The 19,993-nt window shown below is 37.5% G+C and overlaps 1 protein-coding gene across 6 annotated transcripts; it reads right to left on the minus strand.

Moving 5' to 3' along the window:
* Positions 1 to 576: 576 nt before the first annotated feature.
* Positions 577 to 19,710, minus strand: lyn (LYN proto-oncogene, Src family tyrosine kinase). 6 transcript variants are annotated; one of them, XM_044218917.1, is made up of 14 exons: positions 19,523 to 19,710; positions 18,989 to 19,028; positions 14,457 to 14,593; positions 14,123 to 14,165; positions 12,449 to 12,554; positions 11,712 to 11,810; positions 11,319 to 11,422; positions 11,023 to 11,172; positions 10,570 to 10,722; positions 6,905 to 7,087; positions 6,405 to 6,481; positions 4,733 to 4,886; positions 4,282 to 4,413; positions 577 to 2,083 (listed from the first exon to the last, which is right to left on the minus strand). In XM_044218917.1, the coding sequence occupies exons 1-14, from the start codon at positions 19,559 to 19,561 to the stop codon at positions 1,881 to 1,883; spliced, it is 1,620 nt and encodes a 539-aa protein (XP_044074852.1). In that variant the 5' UTR covers positions 19,562 to 19,710; the 3' UTR covers positions 577 to 1,880. The 6 variants fall into 6 exon arrangements, with proteins under 6 accessions (XP_044074852.1, XP_044074853.1, XP_044074855.1 ...); XM_044218918.1 differs by having other exon boundaries at positions 14,517 to 14,593; positions 19,523 to 19,709; XM_044218920.1 differs by lacking the exon at positions 18,989 to 19,028 and having other exon boundaries at positions 14,517 to 14,593; positions 19,523 to 19,678.
* Positions 19,711 to 19,993: the final 283 nt, after the last annotated feature.

Below are 19,993 nucleotides of genomic sequence, written 5' to 3' on the forward strand. Positions count from 1 at the left end.
AAAAACACAGTTTTGTCAATCTTATATTGTTAAATATAACATATTATTTCTATATGATTCAAGTAACAACATACTTATATAAATGAATAAAATACCCTACTACATGCTGCCAACATGCCCCTTCTCCTCACTTCTTTTCCAGTATTGTGTGGTCTTTTATTTCATATCTATCTTTTCCAATAATTCAAAGTCAGTATAGAGCCACTGACCTTTGACATTTGTCTGGTTGCTTATAATACATGTTTAAATGTTATACAATAAATATACAATGAATTTCATGCAATGAATTCTGAATACAATGTTTAAATAATTAATTACTAAAATGTAAATGTCATTATCCTTTCATTTGAGTGTACTTTTTGATACCTAGGACATGAAGCTACTTGTGTCTTTATAGTTCTCTCAGGTCACTGCGATTAACTTGAATGCAACGAGGTAGTGAGAAATTGAATTAAAAATCTTGATCTTATCTTATGTTTTTGAGCAAATCAACAAAACTGTTTAGGACAGGTCTCTCGGAGTGACAGCTAAATCTCTTAAATATGAGCTGAATGTACAAAGACATCCAACACAGAATAAAATTTACTGCATACACCTTTAGTCCATACAAAATGTACACATTCTCATTTCAAATAGCAACAAGTATACAACTCAAATGATCATTAAATGACAAACAAACAAACAGTTAATGGTTCCAATGGTCAAAATAGCCCATACAGTAATTGGGTATCCTTCTTTACATGTAAAGTTAAGTTTGAATTGAAGTTATTTTTACTCAAGTACCAAGAGTCATCCAATGTCAAACCCAATGCAACTTCAAAATCCAGATTACACATGTGATTAGCAAGAGCTCCAGCACTTCAATATGAAGCTGATTTAAAGGTGATCAACCCTTCTCTTGTCAATGAAACAGCAAACAGAACACAACTCAATCGTATTACTATTCAGCATTCGGTTATTAAACAGTATTTTTGTTTTCCATTTTAGAGCAGCTTATGAAATAATTAGTCATGAAATGTAAACTGGATAGTCATAACCTTACATGTATATACTTTTGTAGAACATGATTTGCTTCTTTAACTATTAACCTAAATGGAAATGTTATTATGAAACATCACAACATACAATACTGCTTTCAGACGTGGGGCAGATAGAAGACAAATAACACCAACAAAATGATACATTATCATTTTAAAGTCAAAGATATGAATCATGCTCTTTTTATAGTTTTAAATGAATTTGAACACAGGTGAACACACTGTTTTACCTGCAAGTCATTGTAATAGCTATTCCTATATACAGCCTTTATCAGTTTTGCCACAATATTTACACAGGGGAAGCTGTTTGTACAGAAATCAATACACTAACCCTCCTATATTCTGTCCTACCTTTGCAAACTCTTTGTATAATGTCTGCTGTTTGTTCAGTCCCTTTGTACACAAACATATATTGAAATGTCTATTTGGTCCAAATACACAATGCACAAGACTCTAGTGTCAAAAACTAAAAAGAAAATAACATAATTAAGACTCTTTCTTTCTGTTGTATATAATGCTCATCTGTTTTTATCAGTTTGGAGCAAAATCCATCTCCTCTATACCCCAGAATATGCTTGAGATGAAATTAAACTGCGCAAAATATAATATTTGTACATACAGATGGCACTTTGAGTAGCTACAATCTAGTATATTCTGAAACCTGCACACTGTATGTTTTCAGCAGCAAATATTAAAGAAATACAGTATATACATGTATATAGAATGTGTGATATATACAAAAAATTACAAAAAAACCCCACATATCTAAAATTGCTCCAAACATGATCCGGGGTGAATGTGAAATGTCTTTATTTGCCAAAGTCTTGCTGAAAGTGTCCCTCTCTATGGTTGCTGCTGGTATTGTCCCTCGGTGGCGGTGTAGAAGTCATCCAGGACACTCTGCATGTAGTCAAAGGTGGGCCTGTCGTCAGGTTTGTTCCTCCAGCAAGACATCATGATCTCATAGAGCTCAGCAGGACAGTTGTCAGGCTGAGGCATACGGTAGCCACGCTGCACCGAGGACATCACTTCTCCCTTAGTCATACCTAGGGACAATACAGGCAGACATGGAGGTCATACTGTATACACTCACATACTCAAGCTGACATGAATGAGAGCACGCAAACTGCAGTAGTAGTAAGAGTAATACTAGTAGCAGTAGTTGTGTTCGAATTAACAGTTGTTATTAAATAAGTGATGGTGGCTGTAGCAGTGGTGGTGGCAGCGGTAGTGAGTAGAAGTTGTTAGTTATATGTAATTATAGTAGCAGTAGTGGTTGTAATAAAAACAGATTGGCATGACACATGGAATGTTTGCATCAAATGAACTTCCCCCATGCAGTTCAGAAAATAAAAATCACCAGTAGAGGGCAGTACATTTTCATCATAACACCATGAGCCCAATGATATATTTAATTTTGGTTACTTGAATCATGCAATGGTGGAAGAAGTATTCAGATCATTTACTTGCTGTCCTGTGAGAACCACATTTCTCTAAAGAGGCAACTTTTCATGAGCTCAGAAAAACAGCCCTGTTTTCAGTTTTGTGACGATGCAATTTTACAGGTAATCCAAGGGCATGAAAAATTGTAATCTGAAAAGTTACTAGTAACTAAAGTTGTCAGACAAATGTAGTGGCGTAAAAAGTACAATATTTGCCTCTGAGATGTAGTTGAGTAGAAGTATGAAGTTGCATAAAATGGCAATACAAGTAAAGTACAAGTACCTTAGATTTGTACTTAAGTAGAGTACTTAAGTAAATGTACTAAGTTACATTCCACCGCTGGAATCAAGGCTTAATTACCAATCAAGAAAAGCTGGCAAATGCCCCTGGGGCCCCAGATCCCCAAACCCTAGGGTCCCCCAAAGGTTCATTTGGGGCAACTGGTTTGTGGTCATTTGTTTTTTTGTTTGGGCAAATGGCAATATTCACTACTAAACTTTCCAACCCGGAGGAAAGACGCGTCTTGTCATGCTAATGGAGATACAGCTAAATGTAAAGACAATGAATTGACCTGGATTAGTTTAACTAAAGTAGGAGACCAAAAACAACATCCTCCCCTCCCTTATCTGTCTCACACACACACACACACACACACACACACACACACACACACACACACATGCAAACCAACTTCTCTCACCTCCTGATGTGGTCTGAGATAAGGTTTGCTATACACCTATCACAGAAGTTGAAAGTATATTCCTAAGTGAAAGTAACGGTGATATCCTTGCTTTGTAACCCAATTTTGAATCGATGTGAATTAACTATATAATCAATCAGCAATCCTGTTCGCCTAAAGTCCGTTCACAATTTAATCTTTTTGCAAGCAAGTCTTTAATGCCTCAGTAATAAACTGAAAAGTTGTTTCTTTTGACTTTTATCTTTTTGTAACTTTACCACTAAGCCTCGTGATTTTTGCAATGTTATTTTTCCTTTTAAAGTTACCCAAACCTAGCTGAAGATGTTAGTGCAGCCAGAGATTTTTTATTCGATAAGCCAGCCAACTTTGAAAGCAAAGCCTTTCTAAGAGAAGCCTGGATAACTGTGTTCTAAGACAACAAAGGTTAGAACCAAAGGAAGTTTGAATCCTGCATCTCCCAGAGAACTGTACCAGCAGCGACTTGGCCCGGACCTTCGCCGTCGAGACCGCCAGACCGGCCAGGTGACCTCATTTGCTGGGCGTGGCCTCAGACCAGCAAATGAGGTCACGCCAATGTCGGAAAGTCTTTGCCAGCACTTCAAAACAGTAGGCTAAACCATGGTTTTGCTGTCATAAAGAGTTGATGTCGAATAAAATATATTAATTCCTATTTAAAGTTAATTGCCCTAGCGTCACGTTAGCGTCTTGCAGTCGTTTTTATAATCAGATCACATAGGCTACGTCACCTTCATCACTCAATATCTATTTCATCTGTTGTTTTTTATTTTCTTTATCACATACCTTATTAATCCTTCATTTATTCAGTTATTAGGCATTTAGCTATAAATAAATGTCCTCATTTAATCAGTAAGAAGTTGTCTGTGTGTTTTCTTTGAAGCAGAAAACAAGGTCAATCTTTCGAAAAGAATTCAATCCTTCTTAAAGATTTAATTAATTCGTTTTTTGTTTTTCCCGGTTTATTTACCGGGTGGTGCCCCTTGACGAGAGTATTAAAGTGTAATCATTTGATTAAAGTAGTTGATTCTCCTACAACAATAATTATGACACATAAACCTAACATATAGTCCAGTGAATGTTTACCTGGGTATGGGATTTTCCCGAAGGTTATAATCTCGTAGAGCAGAACTCCAAAGGACCACATGTCTGACTTGATGGTGAAGGAGCCATAGTTAATGGCTTCTGGAGCTGTCCATTTAATGGGGAATTTGGCTCCTGCAGAGGACACACACACACTCACACAGTTACACACACACACACACATACACAGACTTTATGTCACCATTATACTTAAATTATACAAGGATGGAGTATTTAAATAACCCATACTCCTACACATTCCCACACATCAAACCCTTACTGAATAAAGTAAATTGTCAATTCTACTTCTAGCTCTCAAAAGGGTTTTTTTTATTTGAATGTGTCACAACTATCCAGTCAGGGAGTCAGCTCATTTGTGATGGGAAAAACCTCTTACACAAGACAAAAATGGTGACACACATATTCTTGAACATACAAAGACAAAAAAGTTTACCCTCTCTGGCAGAGTATTCGTCATCCTCTATGACTCTTGCCAGTCCAAAATCAGCTATTTTACAGAGCAGACTCTCTGACACCAGGACATTAGCTGCTCTCAGGTCTCTGTGAATATAATTCTTCTTCTCTATGTACGCCATGCCCTCTGCTATCTGCAACAGCACAAGGAAAACAATAATGTAAAAGAATGGCACTGTATCATCATTATCCCAAATTCATTCAAACAGGTGAGCAGGACTGAAACAGCGAACAATAAAACATACGCAAAATCATTCTCGTATGTATTCAAACAAACTCAAGACTGTAAAGCACCGGTAGAGTAACTGATGTTATTGACTGATTCAGACACAAACAAGCTAAAAATCCAGACCCAACATGAACTGAACATCAATTTCCCAAACTAAAACCTACAGGTTCAAGCTATTGCTGAGGCAATGAGCTGCTGGTACTGGTTTGCTGGTTACAGCGTCTCTCATGCTGATATGTTTGCCTTTCTCTGTTTAATGAACATATTGGGTTTTGACTGTTGTTCCGAATAAAAAGTGAAATAAGACATTACATTTGAATTTGACTAAATGATTAATCATTAAATTACTGTAATAATGAAACAAGTAAATGTTGATTAATTACAGCTCTAGTACAAACCCAACTTAACAAATAATCACAATGCCAGTTGTTTATACTCACCTGACTAGCGCTAACTACAAACACTTCAAACAAACATGTTCTTTTATACTATTAGTCTACCCCTGGTCAAGCCCGTAAGCTTGGCTGTGCTTTACAATAAACATTGATTAATTGTTCATTCAACCTTTAGTTACACTTTTTTGAGTGTGCAGACGTTTCAAGGGGAAAAAGGAAGGAAAAAGAAAAGCAAAAGAAATCACAGTAATGCAAAAATTATAGGAACTGCTTCATTTAAAGTAAAGCAAATATTCATTATTTATTTATTATTGGAAACTTTATCCTTCATATATGCTAAATCGTATGCTTGAGTGTAGACAAATCTCACATTTTTGCCTGTTCAGGTCACCCTAGGAATTAATTGGAACTTAATAATTGAAGGTGTACCACTTGAACTTTTCCTCTATTTTCCTTAAAATAAGTACCAAATTACACAGTTCTTCTCAGGAAAATGGCCCGTAAAATAAAGCGTTACCAAAATCACATTAAACAAGATGAAAATATGCATTAACACAATGCATGACACGTTTCAAAAGTATGGAGAAGCTATCAGTCGAAAGGATCATCACTCCAAACAGGTTAATCAGGTCCAATTGTTCATTGTTTCATGAAGGAGAAAAGTTGATGTGATTTTAAATTAGGTCTATCTGCTTAAATGTATAAAATAATAATTACTTATAATAGTCTGAACAACTTTTGGCTCTGCCTACTGAGGTTTTACAAACAGTTTAAGAAAGATCAGTCTTCCTTAGCTTTGATGTACTCATTCACCCAACCCACAGGAAGATGAACCACCAAACCTGCCAATGTTACTACATACCAACACAGGTGTTGGAATTTAAATTAATTTAAGTATCAGATTTGCTCTTTTGGTTATTGTTCCTCCTTTCAGTTCAGCAATGGAAACAGTGACGTTATGTCTGTTTCACAACTACGGAGGAGGGTGAGCGGTGAGAAAAAGCAGCAGTGGTCAGTGTGAAAATCACCTGCGCTGAGAAATCGATGAGCTTGGGTAGTTGCAGTTTGCACCCTGCGTCGCTCTTTAAGAAGTCTAGTAGGCTCCCTAAAGACAAGACAGAATGAGAAACAATGTCAGTGTCTTGTATGTCTGTATCCATGTGTGCACTGGTGGATTGTATGCTTACTTGTGTATCCATGTTAGCTGTGATATTAAATCAACAAAACATTTCTGAATGTTCACAATTTCATTAGATTTTATATATATATATATATATATATTTATTCTTTTTTTTCCCCACACTGACATGGCTATCTCACTAATCCTCCTATGTGAAATTGCCCTGTTATGTGGTCACATGAATGCTGTATGTCACAACACTAAGCTGCTGACATTTGTACGTCCTGTTTATGCTTATTCTGAATATCTAATAATCTAGGTTAATTGTACTGCTGCACTCATTGGAATTTGCTCCAGATAAGAATATCAGCTACATGTGTTAAAAATAGTAGCCTACATTTAGCCTACCATTTGCCATAAATTCAGTGATGATATAGATGGGTTCTGTCTTGGTGACAACAGCGTAGAGCCGCACCAGCCTGTCGTGCTGCAGCGTCTTCATGACATTGGCTTCATCCATGAAGGCTTCAACCGTCATGGTGCCTGGCTTCAGCGTCTTCACCGCTACTGTGGTTGTGTTGTTGTAATAAGCTGATTGCACAGAAAGTGAAGGGAGGGAGATTTGGGGAAATACAGAATGTTAATAAATTAGCATGAAAGTATGAAATCATCTTGACATGTTGCAGGGCTACAGTGTCTTCTGTGCTACCATGACTATTGGACAATTTGAAACAGGCTCTAAATCTGAAAAAGGACAATTCTTATTCTGCTGTAACTAACTATAACACTTACTGATTTAACCCTAAATGTGTAAAACCATTTACAACTGACATACACACTCAGCAAACTGTTTTCAGATGCTGGATAAAACTGTATATACCAAGTATTATTTCATTTTCCATGGAAATTGTTGTGATAATAATAAGAACCTGTGAAAAAAATGCAGATCATAGGAAGTAACATTAAATTTACTATTCAACCTACTCAGTGATGCATGACACTAAAGTAGACTAAACTGTTTAAAAATGTATCAAGTTTGTGTCTGTGTTTGCGTGTTACATTTAAATAATCGGTTTAGTAAAGTTGAAGCTGAAATATTGCATGATGTTATGCACAAATATGTTTTTATGCTAGTTTGAGTAACTTAAAGGGGCACACCAGCAATTTAGTATTGCACTTCCATAAAGTTAGGGGACTTGCAACAAACAGGGTAAAAAAAAAAGAATGGTTAAAATTCTCGAGGCAGAGGTCGAGATTTCCTGATTTTTAGCCCCTAGGCAAACTAACAGTGATGAAGTAGATGCAGCCAGAGAACAATAGGCCTGAATACCGATTACTGGGCCATCTTGAAACTATTAGGTCAGTTTCAGGTGAAACTAGCGATTAACAGATACTCAGGCAGATTCCCTCCTGAGGGCAGGGCTTATGTAACTCAGAGTAGCTTAAATTTCCAGTTCCCGTCCAATTTTTTCACAATTGAGAATGACTTCCGGATGGGAGCCGAAACGTCTTGATTCTGAAAACAGTGTCCAGATGACTACGACTGAAACCTTTTCTACGATAGAACACTCCTGGACGAATGAGGGACTACACCGTCCTAGGCAAACTCCAAAAGCACTGGATCCTACACATCCCATAATGCAGCCTGATATCCTCATATTGTTAGCTGTGAGTACATCTTTCAGAAGTGTCTTCAAGCCTGAGCTGAATAACCCTGATGACATCATCAGGCTTTGACCTATGCCTGCCTGACCATCCTGTAAGCCTTTTGCATATTGACATTAAGTTATTGTACTGTGTCAGTGACAGTGACTTGGCTGCTATAATATTTCAATTTCCCATTGGGATTATCAAAGTACTCTTTCCCTCTCTGTCTCTCTCTCACATATTTCATTACACAAAATCTGACCTTTATCTAACTTTATCTAGCTTTATCTAGCTTTTCATTAGTTAATACTTAAGAGATTAACAGAGTCAGGCCTCTAAAATCTCTTCAAATCAAATAATCTCAGAATAGAATATTACTCTTTGCTACTCATAAACATGCAGGTACACATTGCTTCACTTGAAGTTGCATATTGGGACTTTGTGGGCCGACTGAACATACGAACAAAGCAACAGATTGTAGCAGTTACATACAGTGCAGTAATAGCATGTCACTGTATGAGCCTGGTAATTAGCATGAATTAGTATGAAAACAAAAGATGATGTGCTATAAAGCAATAGCTGGGGGGATACAGAGAGATTTTATTTTGGCATGGCAGCAACCTCTTCGCCCTCTTCATATGTGAGGTCATAGGTGTCATGTCCTATTTTCACAGTGTTTTATTGTCTTTCAGTGTTTGAGCTATTCATAACATACTGTCAGAGAAACCGGCTGCACCTGGTTTGAGATATGAGCCATGAATGGAAGGCATCCAAACACATCACTACACCACAATGAATACACATCTATGATACTGTCACGTATAGCTTTTAAAAATAAAAAAAATAAACCTTTGAACATTGATAACCACAACATTTTGTATTTATTCAGTAGTTGTTTAGTGTATTTCATGTAATATCATTACCACAAATAAAACAGAAACCCACAGTACTTGTACATTTCAGTATAAGTCTCGTACCTAGAACCAGAACCGAAACTTTCCCATCATTTCCCACCAACAGAGGTTTTCCACTTTTTAACCACTATGTTGTCATATACTTCCTTCTTGTTTCAAAGAATTGCAACAGCAATGTGCTTAATAGGCAATCATAGGAATGTGTTTTTTTAACAAAAAAGAAACCTGACAAAGTCTTTAATCCCTGTGACATACGTAAGTAAATAACAGGCCACAGCAAGGTTTGCACATAAAACTGCAATAAAACCGAGTTACTCTGTTCACCCTCTCTGCACACCCCTTTCTGGTATATGCATGTGTGTGTGTGTGTGTGTGTGTGTGTGTGTGTGTGTGTGTGTCATCACCACTCCCAAACGTCTGATGCAAATCTCCCTTCAGATTCCAACATTTCCTACATAGATGATAAAACTGACAACATTGATGCACACATGAATGTGATCTTCCCAGGCCAGTCTTTACAACAGAGGCATGCGTGGACACATTTGAGCATATTTCCACAGAGAGCTGTCAGTTCTGACCAAACATATTTAATGGGTAACAAAAGAAGGAAATTCCCCTGTACTGTTCACTTCTGCAGCTCTGGATATACAATAAACAAGATAAGGATTTAGAAATCCTCTGACCTACTGAACAAGACACACTCCCCTTCACTCAACCGCCAAAGTCAAGGTGCCATTTGCTGGATCTTTAAAGGTGCTATTATAAATTAATATTTTGTGTGGAAGCCTTTATCTCACATCATCATAACTGATGTTTGTGTTTCTTGATTTAGTTTCTAAATTTAATTAATTTAGTTTCTAAATTAAGACCACATTTCACATAAACCCCATTGTTCCCCAAATATGATCTTTGCCTCTTCAGTGAAAAGTTGAATTATTTGCATTACTGTGTGTGGGTAAACAGTGGGTAAATAATGTTATTAATCTATCAGCCTTTCATTTGTTTAGCTATCTGCATTGTGAGAAATTTTAATAGCTTTTAGCTCAATTCTCTGTCCTCTTCCTATTTTTTGTTGTACTATCTGAGTCTACACAATGTCAAATGATACTTACAAGCAGACTGTCTTCTTGGTAAACATGCTGATGTCTTGGAATTGATGATTTACTCATGGTAAAATGCCACGCAGCAGCCAACACCTGATGACACGTGCATTCCATGAGAATGCCCTTTTTTGTAGATGTGGGGTGGTGCTGTTATGTGCCCTATGTGAGACCAATCCGGCTTTGTTGAACCAGCAGCCTCCCACCAGCCTAGCTCTCAGAGAGGGACACACAAGCCTCTCGACCACGACAAGGTAACAGCAGAAGGCGGACCACAGGGGGTGAAGGGGATTAAGTAAGTATAAATGCCCTCGCATTTCTAATTATTCCCTCTATCTACTCTTGGGCATAAGAAGCTGTTCCTAGTCAATATTACTGATTAAATTCAGGCTACATTTTTCTCTTTACTCACCCATCCAGACTTCTCCAAACTGTCCAGCTCCGAGTTTCTTCACCATCTTAATAGACTCTTTGGAAATCTCCCAGGCATCTTTATCCCACGGCTTCTGAGCTTTGGGTTTCACACATGAACGGTCCAATTTACGACACAGGCCATCCGCTTTGTCTGGAAGGTACACACACACACACACACACACACACACACACACTGAGAACTAAGGCATCCTTGCTTTAGTGTTCAATTTTCCTTGGTGATAAATAACATGGCATGCTCATTCAAGTAATGGTGAGACTGAATCAAATTTTATGAATAAAACATTAGCTATTAAATAAATGTCTCTCATACGTAAAGGTCTTTGGGCATCTAATAATAAAATCAACAACTGATACCAAAGACATTAGAATGGGAGGGGGACATTTTTTGAATAAATGATATTAAGCGCCTCCATTCAAGAGCCATACTCACAGTGGTAGTGTTTGATCATGCTGCCGATGTCATCGAAGGAGATTTTAGGTGAGATGTAGTAGCCGCCATTATCCATCATCCTGATTTTATAGTGTTTGACCGAATCTGTCCCCTTTGCATCCACGTCTCTGATGGACAATGAGTAACTTCCTGTCAAGAAATCGTCAAGTAAAAGAGAGTGACTAGCGATTAGAAATGGTTTAAACGAAGAAGGAGACTAGCCTGAGCTCCATGTATTGAACGTGGGGAATGTTTGTGCATGTATCTGTCATTCAGGGCTGTCGTGATTTCCATACCTTTTGATGTTTCACTTTCTCTGATAAGATAAGAGCCTGGTTTGTTTGCGGGGGCCAATAGCTGCCTCTCTGCATCCTTTCTTGTTATGTCCTTGAAAAACCACCTGCAATGAACAGGAAACACACTGAATATAAAAAATGGACATATTACTCACAGTCACATTGACTTTCCACCCACTTTTACCAATCTCACCTCGGTTGTCTCAAAGCTTGAAAATCCTCCTTTGTGATCAGTAGATTAAATTTGGGAAGTTCATGAATTCATGTAGATTAAGATTTGTACAATGTACATTGCAATGTAAATTGTCAGCATGAAAGAAAATGTCAGAAAACAAACCAAAAGCAGTTCATTGAAAACAACATAAAATAATTTATTTAGATGCAGCTACTCACTCTTCTGTTTCCATGGTGTCAACTTGGGCAACATAATTGGATGGTATGAATCCTTCTTTGTTGGTTAACAAAGACTTTGCTTTCCACCACTCTCCATGCCTGCAGGACATTTCAAGCTATTTTAGCACAATTATTGTTTTTCTTTGATTGTCAGAATATCTTCTGCAAAACCTGGGTGTCCTAAAGTGCTAGACTAGCCTCTTGAACCCTGATTTTCCCATTAAGTTCCATCTTAAGTGGCTTTAAAGTAGAAAAAAAATGATTTTCTATACACATAAGAATATCACATATTCATTCATCAGCTTGTTCCAACACTTCATTGCAATTATATGAAGCTTACAGTGAGACGAACAATGTTTTTTAATGCATGTACCGCGAAATTTAAGTCTGTCTCATGTCTTAAGCATCATTTAACGACTACTTCTTCAAATTCAGAATGAATTATATTGGTATCATTTGAAACTTTCACCAGAATTTAAAGTATGTTCTGTGAGTTTGAACACTTTTTGGTGATGCAAGAGTCTGTAATGACGGATGGACCAGTGGGTCTATCAGGGTTGAAGAGGTTACGGTGAACTTTACCCGACTCTCCTTGTGGTGTGCAGTTGAAACAGTGCTCCATTTCGTAGCTTCTGTAAGCATTCATTTTTGGTTCCTGCCTTACATCACGCAATATATAAATGATGAATAACATTTCCTGAAGTTGAATCAGTCTACCATCAATATCGGACACTCACTCCTCTAAGATTTTCATCTTTTCTCCCTTCTTGAATCCTAAGTCGTCGGGATGCACAGCTTCATACGGGTAAAGGCTGACCATTATTTTACCGACCCCCCTTTTCTCTGAAGGAGGAAACAGAAAGAGAAATTGACATGTTAAATACTGTACAACAAAAATAAATAGGCCCACAGTTTAATTTAATCCGGCAGTCTGTGTTATGTACAGGGCAAGCATTCATACAGAAATGTCAGACAAAGGTTAAAGAGATGATGAAAAATCCCACAAATGGTGACTACATGAGGTATCAGACTGGCAGAACCATTCACTAGCAACTTCAACTAAATATTACAGAGTGACTGTAGATGTGTCACTGGTTATCAATATCATCATCCTCCTCTACTAATGTTTGAGCTGGCTCACAAAAATGTAAGTAAGTACATCTGGTACTCAGTCTCACTCAGTATATAGCCTAGGCTACCCACACTTCACTAAACACCAGTGGTGTTAGTAATAAATATTCTTTCAGTCAGTTACATACCTGAATGCTTTTGTGTCATTTTTGAAGTTATTAATTTCATATTAGAATGTTTTCATTTTAGGTTCCACATAATGTGTTTAGAATTTAACACAGAGAGCTCAGCATTAGCCAACATATATTAGTACTGGTTTGCGTTAAGCTAGTCTGGAAGATGTAGCTTAGCTAGGTCACTAGCCTAGTTGGATATGTAGTTGCAAATAACAATGTAGTAGCATTAAAGGATAGGTATGTGACAGTCTATCCCAATACAACACACACATCATTGCATTCTAAAATTCAGCCCAAAGCTAATATAAGGCTTTAGCAGTCTGAGTTAGCCAAATCAAATGGGTCGTTTACAAAGTTACAGTCTTTTATGCACAAATTGTACAGTGTTTTGTTAAGCTGCGACAGTAGATTAGACACAAAGAGAGAATTTTCTAAAATGACTAACTTTGGAAGATAGCCAAAGATGGCTAACTCAGACTGTTGAAGCCTCATATTAGGTTCAGCTTAACTTTAGCTTTTTTAACTTTTTTTGCACAAAATGAGGACTGTCCCAATGGGGTAGCTGTGGCTTAGTGCTAGAGCAGGTCGTCCATCAATCGGCGGTTCAATCCCAGTTTATCAGCGTGTGTGAATGATTAATTTGTTTCTTTGTACTGATGAGCAGTTCTGCCATCGGTGTTTGAATGGGGTGAATGCAATATGTAGTGTGTGAAGCGCTTTGAAAGGCGCTATACAAGTACGGTCCATTTACTGTGGATTTGGTCCTCCATCTTTGGAATCGAGCTAGGACAAGATTAGAGGGGCCAGTTACTCTTTCAATGTACATATGGGTATATGCTTATAGTATTAAGATAGACTTGAACCATTTAATGTTACTACATTGACTTTAGCTACTAAATACCAGCTGGTGACCTAGCTAGCCACCGCATGCAGGCTTCAGGCTGGATTTACCTTTTATCACAGGTGTCATAATGAGTATTGTAGTAATGTGTTTGTAGATATGTTAAACATAGTCTGTTAAAACAAACTACTTCTGGAACAGCCTCACTTAGCTTTCCTTGCATTTTTTTTTTCCAAAATGGGAAAGCTATTAAACAATATGCTTACTTTTACAAAAGAAAGTGAAAATGAAACAAACATAAAGAAAAAAAGAATGCGGTATACCTTCCATATTTTGGAACACCTGACCAGGTAACAGGGAATTATTCTGCAAAGGCAGACCAAGAGATTTCAGGATCAGAAACAATGTAAATGTTGTATGATAAAAGAGACATCAAAAAGTGCTTATAACACAATAGTTATATCTATCTATCTATCTATCTATCTATCTATCTATCTATCTATCTATCTATCTATCTATCTATCTATCTATCTATCTATCGATCTTCCATTATTTTAACTGACACAGTTATCCCTTCTAGACTACAGACTTTCACAATCTATAAATATACTATACTGAAATTTGGGTTTTGCTCAGCCTTGCTGTCTGACTACTTACTATGTTGTTTTTTGTACTGGAGGTGGGATCTCTGACATAGTGCGTTTGCTCGGTACGTACAGTCTGCTGGCTGATCTTCACCTCCACACCTCCGCTCAGACCATCGCTCAGTGTGGACTTCATACAGCCCATCCTGCCTGCATGAGGAAGTGAGAAAAAGGAAGAGTGAACTGGGCTGTTACACATTTACCATTTACAGCTGCTGAAGCAAACAATATTGAAAATGTTTAGTAACAAACACCTGTGCCTTTCTGTCTCTGGAATGTAAAAAAATAACACAGAACCAAACCAGTGACGTGTTCATTTTTTCCTTTTTTATCATTTGGTGTTTATAAAAAGTTAAAGAGGAAATGCACATAGACGAATAGAAACTAAGATAACATAAATTGTCTGTAAAGGAACCATTACACTGATTTGTAACACTGTCTCTATGTCACAGATTAACCTGCTTATGCTGTATAAATCACAGTCCGCTCTGTATCTCATAAGAAAACCCTAATCATCACCTGATCCAAACAACACCTAACTGCTATGTGTCAGTCCTTTTATCATCAAGGGTATAATATGAAGGGTGAGTAGAGCCTGTAAGATACAGATGGCACTGAGAGTTGTAATGGTGTATATACTGTACTAAGCATGTCACATTATGCAATATACATAGAGGAACAACTGAAAATATGTGTTGGAAGAAGAATTTTGATCCTTTACTAAGGAAAAGCAGCAATATCCCAATTTAAAAATACTCATTTGCAAGTAAAAGTGCTGCATTCAAGATTCTACTTAAGTAAAAAGGACAAAAGTATTAAGTAGTATCCAGCAAATGACTCATGTCTGTGTTATATCACTATATAATATAGTCATAGATCATTACAACTGATGCATTATTGTTTAAGCCCCATTTTTATGTTGTAGCTTGTCGAGGTGGAGCAACTTTACATTCTATATTTGTTTAATCAGTACACATTACAGTACAACGTGCTACTATAAGTAGTGCGCTTCAGAGGTGATGGCAAATGGATTTTTGAGTTTTTGAGTGGGCCAGGCTAGCTGTTTCCCCCTACTTCCAGTCTTTATGCTAAGCTAGGCTAATCACTTCCTGGCTCCAGCTCTACATTTAATGTAAAGACACAAGAGTGGTATCAATCTTCTCATCTAACTCTCAAAAAGAAAGAAAATAAGCTAATTTTGCAAAATGTCAAACTATTCCTTTAACCTAGTGTTCTAGTAGCCTAACACGACTGCAGACTGTACAAAACTCAGCTGCTAGGCTGTTAACCAGGACCAAGAAGTACGACCACATCACACCTGTTTTAGCCTCTTTACATTGGCTCCCTGTTTGTTTTAGGATTGATTTTAAGATCTTTTTGATTACTTTTAAGGCTCTTCATGGCCTGGCTCCAGACTATATTTTAGACCTTGTAATCTCTTATGAACCTTCACGTAGTTTGAGATCTCCGGGCAGGGGTCTCCTGTCTGTTCCTGAGTCCAGGTTGAAAACTAAGGGGGACAGAGCTTTTGCTATCAGGGCCCCGAGGCTCTGAAACAACTTGCCTGAAAAAATTAGGTTGTCTGAGTCAGTGTCTTCGTTTAAGTCTCGTCTCAAAACACATTTTTATCTGAAAGCATGTCCTGATTTTACCTGAACTGGCTGTTTATTTTTTATTGTTTATTTTATTGCTTGTGTGTAATTTATGTATTTTATTTATTTATATTTCGTCATTCACTGTGGTATTTTATTTCTCTTGTTGTGAAGCACTTTGTACTTTGTTTTGATAAGTGCTCTATAAAAAGATAAAGTATATAGTTTTATTATTATTATTATAAACCTAACAACCCTCCAGCATTTCCAGTGTCAAACTTCTGTGCTTTCTACCTCACCTCCTCCTTACTCCAATCCTTCGGATGAGACATTAAACCAAGGTCCTAACTCACTGTGGTCATTAAAGATCTCATGACACTTAACATAAAGAGTAGGGGGTTTCCCCGGTGTCCTGGCAAAATTCCCAAGGCTGCCGTGCAACCCACAGGTGGGTGGTACATGATGGTGGTGGTTGAGGTGAGTTTCCCCCCTTCACACTGGAGCGCTTTGATTATTCATGATAAAGCGCTTCATAAATGTAATCCATTATTACTACTTTTGTGCTTTATGAGGATGTCACACTTCCTGGATTGGAAAAGAAACATTGCCAGTGATCATAATCCAGGCAGCAAGAAGAGTTAGTACAGAGGAGGTGAAAATATGATGGTGTTTTGAAAGTTACTGTAAAACAGTTTACAGTAGAGTTTCATAACATTAACAGTGAGCTTGGAGGAAACTCTCTGGCTTCCAAAAAACAGTTTTCATGTCTTTAGTGCTGTTTATGAAACTTTTCCACAGTGACAAGTGTTCTGAAGTTACAAACCTGAACCCTTTGAGTGTTTCTTGGCTTACAAAATGACCAGTCTAAGCACAATATACCTATAATCAGCAACATCAGTCCAAAAATATGACTTTGATCCATAAGAAAACAATATTTATCAAATTATAGTATAAGTGCTACTCTGCTGTACTCTGTCCTGCTGTCAGCATCTCATCCCAGTCCATTCAGTGTAATAAAAGCTTTATTGCTGCAGTTTTCTGTATTGTAGTTTGTTATTGTGGCTTAAAGCTGTTTTCTGCTAACCACAGGAAGCCCACAAACACTGACACACAATAACATTTGCAAGCACAGATACATGCATATAGAACCAAATGACCACAAGATCTGTATAAATTTAAACTTCGAGAGATGATTCCTGTGTGTTAAATGGTGGTATTTCAGAGGTGGTGTAAAGGGGCCACAAGAGGAAAGCTCAACGAGACAGCCTAGATAACCTCAATAATGATGACTGTAAAATGAAAGAATTTTCTGTGTTTTTTTAACCACGCTGGGCTTGACTCTATGATGGCAGTGTTAGAGTTTGCAATGGGGAATGAGCATGAGGGCGCTTAGAATTCCTATTTTTGACATTTTTGACAACTACATAAGACCATTGACTTGTCTATGCATAAGACTTTCAGCAGTACGCAGTAATTTTAAAAAGGCTTAAAAGAGGAAGACAAAACTATTGTTAGCACGTATCCCAATGTCACCTGCTGTATTATAGTTTTAGGGAAACACACCCACACAAGCACCTTGCTATAGTGCATAGTTATAAGCAAATTTTATGCATCAATTTAGCAATGAGTAATTTCTAATGGTTATTTTGTGGTACTGGAGGACTGTGGAGTGAGTGTCTATATGCTATAATGAAATATAAAAAGGGGGCTCTCAACAATGCAGACTCATATAAACAGTGAGTAAAACTTTTTGTCAAAGTTCACATCCAGCAGAAGTGTTTTCTCCCCTGGCGAAACCTGGCATATTTATTAAGACTTTGAGTCCTGTTGGCATTTGACATTATTAAAGCGTATCCAGTCATAACATATATTCAAACAGAGCAGGGATATGCTCTTCCACAGATTTGCTGTAATGGCATGCAAAACAGTAGTGTTTAAAGTCCTGAAAGAGATTCAGGTGGCAAGAGCCAGTGCAGTACTCAAGCTGACCTGAATATGCCGTGAATTTTTTAACAAGAGTAAGGAAACAAAGACTAAGAGTCTATAGCCATGCTAGCAGCTCTCTGAGGCTGTACTTGGGTACAGCAGTGCTTTGACCTTAATGCTAATGCTAGCATGACAACATGCTCTCTCTGACAATGCTAACATGCTGATGTTAGCAGGTATATTGATTATCACGTTCCCCATCTTAGTTTAAAGTGTTAGGATGCTAACAGTTGCTAATTAGCACTAAACACAAAGTACAGCTAAGGCCGATGGGAATGTCATGTTAGTTTTGCAGGTTTTTGATCATAAACCAAAGCACTGGACAAACTGAAATTTGGACCTGACTATGGCACTAAATGAAAATTCAGGATATTTCCAAAGTTATTACAGTTCATCCTGAAGGGGGACATGAATGTGTGGTGTACCACATTTTATTGCAATCCATCCAATATTGTCGAGACATTTCATTCAAACCTCACTGTGGCACTAGCGTAAAGGCCAGAGGATCACCAAAGTTGTAAGGATTTATCGTTTGGGAACCATGAATGTATGTACATAATTTTGTATCAATCAAACGAGTAGATGCTAAGATATTTCACAGAATAAGTGAAAACTTTGCCGCTACCGTGGCTAAAAACTAGCCACATATGTTGAAAAAGCATTAAAACCTGCACCCTTGTCTACCACATAATGGTACTTTTGTTCCTAAGGAAATTAAGTTTATAATGCAGTTTGGAGTAATAGTATGCAAACACACACACACACACAAATGTTTATGAGCCATGATGTTTTTGTCAAGTGTGAAAGGGTTGGTGAATAAAAACGTGTTGCAAACTACAATTTGGCAGTTTGTTACTGGTTATGTGTTTTATTGGTTCAGTGCTTCTGTTATATTTTTAACTTGACAGTCAACAAACAGCCGGAAACCAAGGGTCTGAACAGATTAGGAGCCGACACACAGACTCACCATACAAACTTCCTCCTTTAGCAATGGAATGAGCCAAAAACTGGAGTGGTAACGAAAAGAGAGGAGAGGAGAGGAGATGAACGACTGCAGAATTTGATGCAACTAACTGACTAGTCTGATGGCATATACTGTATAGCCACCTAAAACCTACATCAAATTAAGTTAAACTGGTGATTTACTACAATTTACTAAATATTCTTTTAATCAGGTGTTTTTCAAAGCCATGCCAGCCCATCCTTTAAGTTCCATAAAACCATACTGAGTATGAAACAGTCCTTGACTTTCAACAATAACTGAAGTCATTTTTAAATAAACTCTTAAATGGATTGATACATTAAAAAGCACAGAGAAGCCTATAATTTCCAGCCTAATCACTCCAAATGAACCATTTCCCACAAATTAAACTCAATCACACATCTTCTATTATGTGTGTCTGTGTGTGAGTGGGTATGAACAGATAATTGATGAGCGCACAATGACCCGACGCACATCTCTGACTGGTGTCATTCACACTTCACATGCATTTGTGCTTACCGCTCTTAGTGTGTATCCCTGGTCAAGGAAACAGTTCATCCACTGTGAAGAAGTTTTTTAGTCCTCAGATTTCTTCTCTGTGTTTTTTTTATCAGATTGACTGACAGACTAACAGTTTTTGGCTTGACAAGTGGGTCAGCCGGCAGACATAGACTGACACTCAGCCACCAGAATGAGGAACTGGTTGGGGATTTTTCTTTCTTACACAAACTTCCTGGTACAATTGTCTAATGATTATTTGCATAATCAGCAACTCACACACGCACACACACTTGGTCACTGAAGACAGATGGTCGTTTAGGTCTTTAAATACGGAAACACAACATTAGACAGAGAGAAGACGTAGAGAAGTAGAGAAGACTTACAATATGTCATATGAACACACAGAATCCCTTTGACCCTGAATCCCTTATTTGTTTTAATCAAATACTTAATTTTTAAAATGTTAATGGTAACACGTGTGTTAAACAT

Source organism: Siniperca chuatsi, linkage group LG13, assembly GCF_020085105.1.
Source record: "Siniperca chuatsi isolate FFG_IHB_CAS linkage group LG13, ASM2008510v1, whole genome shotgun sequence".
Taxonomy (NCBI): domain Eukaryota; kingdom Metazoa; phylum Chordata; class Actinopteri; order Centrarchiformes; family Sinipercidae; genus Siniperca; species Siniperca chuatsi.

Coding starts and splice junctions, on each gene's coding strand:
- lyn (XM_044218917.1), bottom strand. CDS start 19,561: ATGAACTGTTTCCTTGACCAGGGATACACACTAAGAGCG. Junction 19,029..19,522: donor AGGGATACACACTAAGAGCG/GTAAGCACAAAT, acceptor TTACCACTCCAG/TTTTTGGCTCATTCCATTGC. Junction 14,594..18,988: donor TAAAGGAGGAAGTTTGTATG/GTGAGTCTGTGT, acceptor TTCCTCATGCAG/GCAGGATGGGCTGTATGAAG.